General features: G+C 48.1%; 1 protein-coding gene across 1 annotated transcript; it reads left to right on the top strand.

Moving 5' to 3' along the window:
- The first annotated feature begins 952 nt into the window (after positions 1-952).
- On the top strand, positions 953-3,637 carry LORICRIN (loricrin cornified envelope precursor protein). The gene is made up of 2 exons (XM_085021289.1): positions 953-993; positions 2,339-3,637. Exon 2 carries the CDS (start codon positions 2,362-2,364, stop codon positions 3,400-3,402), a length of 1,041 nt encoding a protein of 346 aa, XP_084877415.1. The 5' UTR covers positions 953-993; positions 2,339-2,361; the 3' UTR covers positions 3,403-3,637.
- The last annotated feature ends 3,129 nt before the right edge of the window (positions 3,638-6,766 follow it).

Genomic DNA, 6,766 nt, shown 5'->3' with positions numbered 1-6,766 from the left:
GACCACAGGGTCAATCTCTTGACTTGCTCCTCTGCAAAGAAAATCAGTCGTGAGGATCAGTATTTTTCAGACATTCACTGTTTCCAGGAATAAATCAAAGGAGCCACCACTGTCCCATTATTTATAGTGCTGTCCAGGGTGTGCGGCCCAGAACGGTGCTGGGGACTCACTCTCTCAAGCCAGGGAGCAAGACTGTGAAGCACACATGAAACCCTGGGGGAGAACTTTTTGGCAAAGGAGAGACAGGATCTCTCTAAAGTTCTGAAGGGTCTTGTTAAACAACGAGGTCCTACTGCACAGCACAGGGAACTATAGCCAACGTCCTGTGATAAACCACCATGGGAAAGAATATGAAAAAGAATATGTGTGTGCGTGTGTGTGTATGTGTGCGCGTAACTGAATCATATGTGTGTGTGTATAACTGAATCACTTTGCTGTACAGAAAAAATTAACACAACATTAGAAATCAACCATACTTCAATATAATAGAATTTTTAAAATAAATAAGTAAAGTTTGGGGGGGGCGGTTCCGAAGCCGAACAGAGGGATCTGAAAGGTCCTATGCCTTGGACCAAGGGCTGAGATCTCCAGCGTGACTCTCTTGGGCTGCTGAAGAGTCTGAGACCCATTCCTCAAGCACCACCCTTTGGTTATGGCATGTGCACCATGCCAGAGGTTTTGGAAACAATGTCTGCCATCCGCTCTGGGTGGCCGTCCCCCACTGGCCAGCCTGCTGCACAGTTGCATCAGAGAAGGGGCCAGTCACACACGAGGCTGCTTATGTCAAGAATGCCAAAATCTTCATAAATGGGCCACCCTGAATGGGCTGCAATCAAAGGGAGGTGGGGCAACAGCCATAGGTCACGTAACATGACAGGCTGGCCCAGATCAATACAGATGAGTCAGGAATCAAGAGTATAAAACTGCAGGAGCTCCAGTGCTTCTCACACAGCCAGCATCTCCTCTCCTCACTCACCCTTCCTCGTGCTTTGGGTAAGTGTGGGTTCTACTGGCTCTCATCTTCCCAGCTGGTCTTACCCAGGCCTGCATGGGCTATATGGACCAGGGGGCAAACAGGCAAGGCCTCTCTCCCCTTGGGGACCTACAGGACCTCTGCTTTATGACTGCATTCACATTTAGAGGGGCTTCAGGCAGGAAAGTGAGCAGAGCTGCTGCTGTGCAGATGGTGCTTCTGATCTTCTGGCCAGAAAGTAAACGCCACAAAGATGATCTCCTGCCACTCTGGCACCCCTGTAGGAGCACGCTCAGTGCTGAGCACAGAAGGGCATTCTGCAGAGACTGTCCCAGGCAGCCTGCGAATGAGCTGGATGGACCTAGTGAACCTGTAAGGACGAGAAGCTGAATGTAATCTCAGAGGACAGGAAGAATGATTCAGAGAATGCTGCAGATGGGGGAGATTTTAGGAGTCACAGGCACCCCATGCCTGTTATACACAAGATATTCTGAGAGAGAAATGACTTGTGAGCTGCTGGGACTCAACTTTCTGCTCATTATGGTCCCCTTATCCAAGGCTGGACATAAGCAAAACTGGTAACTTCCAGTCAGAGATGCTGGGTGAAAGGACCATTGGGGTCCTCTGTCCTGACAGGACCATGGGGGAGCCTGCCTTTTCTGATAACTGACCTGAGATCAGAGCTGAGCTCAGTGGAACAGACCAAGAGTTTGAACTAATACTCTTTTGCAGAGAATGGGGTGCAAAAGCCCTCTTGGTGTTCAGACAAACTTCCCTCTGTTGTGCCAGGGATGGGTAAAATCCCTCCCCCGCCCCCAGGTGGAGGTTTCTGGTAATTTTCTATTTGCCCTCAGAATCCCTGTTGGCAACAGAGGAAAACTGAGAAGTGAAATGCTCAAACTATTCCATTTTACAGGAAGTGAGGGAACAGGCAAACTGTGGGCCATTTGCCACAAGATCACACAGCAGAGGCCAGAGGCAGAGCTGGGAGAGAAAGAGAAATGGGCACCACTAAGTGGGCTATTTAAAGCTTGGTAAAGACTTTGGATACCGACTTCAGCTACAAGGGGGGCAGACACCAGAAGTAAGAAAGGCTACAGCTCTATTATCTATAAAAAGGTCACCACACCAAAAACCTATAAAAATGAAAAGATAAAGCTTGGCAGGAGGAGCAAAACTCTGTTCTAAAAGCACTAAATCTAGAATTTCCAGCTGAGCGTGCTCTCCTGGATTTGATCAGAGAAGTATCAAGCCTGGCCCAGGCAGTGCTGGTCAGAGGATGATGGGCGTTGCCATGGATGCAGCTGCCTCTGCCACTGCATCCTCTTGCAGCTGGTCCAGTGATGCTCTCTGCTTTCCTTCCAGGGTTCGGTTTCTTCTTAAGCAAGATGTCATACCAGAAAAAGCAACCCACCCCCCAGCCCCCAGTGGATTGCGGGAAGACCTCTGGAGGCGGCGGCGGCGGCAGTGGTGGTGGCTGTGTCTTCTATAGCGGCGGCGGCGGCGGCGGCTACTCTGGTGGCGGCGGTTCAGGTGGTTGCAGCGGCGGCAGTTCCGGTGGAAGCATCAAGTACTCTGGCGGCGGCGGCGGCGGCGGCGGCGGCGGCGGCAGCTGCTATGGGGGCGGCGGCAGCTCCGGCTGTGGAGGCTACTCTGGCGGCGGCGGTTCGGCTGGTTGCGGCGGCGGCGGCGGCGGCGGCGGCGGCGGCTCCGGTGGAAGCATCAAGTACTCCGGCGGTGGCGGCAGCTCCGGCTGCGGAGGCTACTCTGGCGGCGGCGGTTCAGGTGGTTGCGGCGGCGGCGGCGGCGGCGGCGGCAGCGGCGGCTCCGGTGGAAGCATCAAGTACTCCGGCGGTGGCGGCAGCTCCGGCTGCGGAGGCTACTCTGGCGGCGGCGGCTCCTCCGGGGGCGGCTGCTATCCTAGCGGCGGCGGCTCCTCCGGGGGTGGCTGCTATCCTAGCGGCGGCGGCTCCTCCGGGGGCGGCTCCTCTGGCCAGCAGGTCCAGTGCCAGAGCTACGGAGGCGTCTCTAGCGGCGGCTCCGCCGGAGGCAGCTCGGGATGCGGCGGCGGATCCTCGGGTGGCGGCTCCGGCTGCGGCGGAGGCTCCTCTGGCGGTGGCTCCGGCTACTACTCGTCCTCGCAGCAGACCTCCCAGACCTCGTGCTTGCCCAGCCAGGGCTACGGAGGAGGGTCGTCCGGCGGCAGCTGCGGCGGCTCGTCCGGGGGCGGCGACTGCTACTTCCCCAGCTGCGGGGGCGGTGGGGGTGGCGGCGGCTCCGGCTGCGGGGGTGGCTCCTCTGGGGGCGGCGGCGGCGGCGGCTCCGGCTGCGGCGGCGGCTCCTCCGGGGGTGGCTCCGGGGGTGGCAAGGGCGTCCCGGTCTGCCACCAGACCCAGCAGAAGCAGGCGCCTACCTGGCCGTGCAAGTAAGGCCCCCTGGACGCCACGGAGGCGATGGAGCTGGAGGTGTTCTCCGTGGGCGCCGATGGGCCTAGCGCTCTCATGATATTGCCTTGAGGTTCTCAATCCGCATCTTAATCCACCCAGAAGAAGCCACTGAGCTGTGGAGCTGCATCTTGTTCTGCAGTTTTCCCTCCTTGGTTTCTGTACAACTACCTCCCGACTCCAGTGCCTTCTCAGTCAATAAATGTGCAAGTCATGAGAATTTCTGTGTGTCCAGGCATCTTTGTAGCTTCCAAATTCGTTCATTCCATTCCATTCGTCTCTTTCCTATCATTTACTCATTCACAGGAACACTCATGAAACAAATAGATTATTCTATTGGGAGAGGGTGGGTGGAAAGATGGGAGTCAGCAGGAGAGGAATGGATGGAACCAAGAACCGAAAATGTGAATACTCTGATGTACGGCTTAAAATCATGAGGTGATCCCAAAATGCAAAGATCCTGGAAAGATCCTTTAATAAACACTCTCTCCCCACCTCTGCACCACCACCACCTGCCCCCGTGGGTTGGGCACACCATGGGTCTCCTCCAGTGCTTTTTTAAGACAAGGCTGCCTTGCACCTTTAGATGCAATTAGGGAAAGAAGAACAAACAAAAGCCAAAGTTAGTAGAAGGAAGGAAATCATAAAGATCAGAACAGAAATAAATGAAATAGAGACTAAACAAGCAATAGAAAAGATCAATGAAACTAAAATCTGTTTCTTTGAAAAGATAAATAAAATTGATAAACCTTTAGCCAGACTCACCAAGAAAAAAAGAGAGAGGGCCCAAATCGATAAAATCAGAAATGAAAAAGAAGAAGTTACAACTGGCACCGCAGAAATACAGTCACAAGAGACTACTGCAAGCAACTATACACCAATCAAATGGACAACCTAAAGGAAATGAACAAATTCTTAGAAAGTTACAGTTTCCAACAACTGAACCAGGATGAAATAGAAAAGATGAACAAACCAATCAATTACCAACACCGAAACTGAGTCAGTCCTTTTAATACTTCCAGCAAGCAAAGGTCCAGGACCAGATGGCTTCAGGTGAGGTCTACTGAACATTTAGAGAAGAATTAACACCTGTCCTTCTGGAACTATTCCACAAAATTACAGAGGAAGGAACACTTCCTAACTCATTCTATGAAGCTTTGGTATCACCCTGATACCAAAACCAAAGATCTCACACACACACACACACACACACACAAAAGAAAATGACAGGCTAATATCACTGATGAACATAGATGCAAAAATTCTCAATAAAATACTAGTAAACGGACTCCGACAATACATTAAGAGGATGCTACATAATGAGCAAGTGGGATTTTCCCAGGGATGCAAGGATTTTTGACATAAATTCAGCAATATATTTTTGGATCCATCTCCTGGAGTAATGGAAATAAAAACAAAAGTAAACAAATAGAACCTAATTAAACTTAAAAGCTTTTGCAAAGGAAAAGGAAACAAACAAAGACAGCCTATGAACTGGGAGAAAATACTTTCCAACCATGCAACTGACAAGGGATTAAGTTCCAAAATTTATGCATGGCTCATACACCTCAATATCAAAACAAGCAAATCAAAAAGTGGGAAGATCTAAATAGACACTTCTCTAAAGAAGACACATAGATTGCCAAGAGGCACTTGAAAAGGTATTCAACATCATTTATTATTAGAGAAGCGCTAATCAATACTTCAACAAAGCTACCACCTCACACCAATCTGAATGGCCATCATCAAAAAGCCTACAAATAAATTCTGGAGAGGGTGTGGAGAAAAGTGAACCTTCCTACACTGTTGGTGGGAATGTAAATTGGTACAGCCATTGTGCAGAATAGTATGGTAGTTCCTTAAAAAACTAAAAATAAAGTTACCATATGATCCAGCGATGCCACTCCTGAGCCTATGTCCAGAGAAAACTTGAATTTGAAAAGATACACATACCTGTATGTTCAAAACAGCACTACTTACAATAGCCAAGACATGGAAGCAACATAAGTGTCCATCAATAGAGGAAAGGATGAAGAAGATGTGGTACACATATACAGTGGACTATTACTCTGCCGTAAAAAAGAATGAAATAATGCCATTCACAGCAACATGGATGGACATAGAGATTATCATATTGACTGAAGTAAGTCTGAGGGAGAAAGACAAATAGCATATGATATCACTTATATGTGGAATCTAAGAAAATGATACAAATAAACTTATTTATAAAACAGAAATAGGCCCACAGACACAGAAAACAAGTTTATGGTTACAAAAGGGGGAATGAGGAGAGGGATAAATTAGGAGTTTGGGATTAAAATATATATACTACTATATATAAAATAGATGACCAACAAGGACCTACTGTATAGCACAGGAGACTGTATTTATACCTTGTAGTAACCTGTAATGGAAAATAATCTGAGAAGGGAATTATATATAACATATACATACATATATATAATTATATACATATATATATACACACACGTATATATATATATATATATATATATATATGTATATATATAACTGAATCACTTTGCTCTACACTTGAATCCAACACAATATTGTAAACTAACTATATTTCAATAAAATTTTTTAAAAGACAGAGTTCATGCTACCTGGACTCACAGGAGAAGGAATAATCCTAGCAGATATTTATGAGCCTCTACAGCGTGTAAGACCCTTTACTAGGCACCTGCAGAGATCGGAGGAAACAGAGGAGCTGTTTCCTGCTCTCTTGAAGGAGCTTCACCCAACTTAGGAACCTACAGCATAAGTGTATGAGATGCTAAACACCAGCACCAGAGAGGTCACAAGGAGACAGGGGAAGCACTCCAATGAACAAGGAAGAAACAACAGCTGCTCTTTTCATTGCACAGCCTTCAAAAGAGATGTAAAGCATCAGCCTGGCCAGGAACTCTACAGGTCCCATTTCACATCCTGATTCGACCAACTCTAGGTTAATGCTGACTTACTGCTTTACTCAGAGCAAAACACCTGCTATCTCAAAAAGCCAAGGTTCTCTCGCTGCTGGAGTCAAAAAGACAAGTTATCCCTCGCCAATTACAGTCACCACCGCCTTCATCATTACAACAGTAACTTACAGAAATGAAAACAGGTAGCAGGCTTAGAGATCTTGTAGTTGATTGACTGTGTTATTTTTATATATTTTTTTTAATGAAAGTAGGAGATCCCTTCGTGGCTTAGTGGTTAATGAATCTGACTAGGATCCATAAGGACGCAGGTTCAATCCCTGGCCTCGCTCAGTGGGTTAAGGATCCAGTATTGCCATGAGCTGTGGTGTATGTTGCAGACTCGGCTTGGATCTGGCGTTTCTGTGGCT

The sequence above is a fragment of the Sus scrofa genome, chromosome 4 (assembly GCF_054392235.1).
Source record: "Sus scrofa isolate SSC_HxYL_T2T_F1_AM1 chromosome 4, Sscrofa_HxYL_maternal_Yorkshire_Landrace_v2.0, whole genome shotgun sequence".
Lineage (NCBI taxonomy): Eukaryota > Metazoa > Chordata > Mammalia > Artiodactyla > Suidae > Sus > Sus scrofa.
Note: the sequence above shows the minus strand (reverse complement) of the source record. Positions and strands in the feature narration are given on the sequence as shown.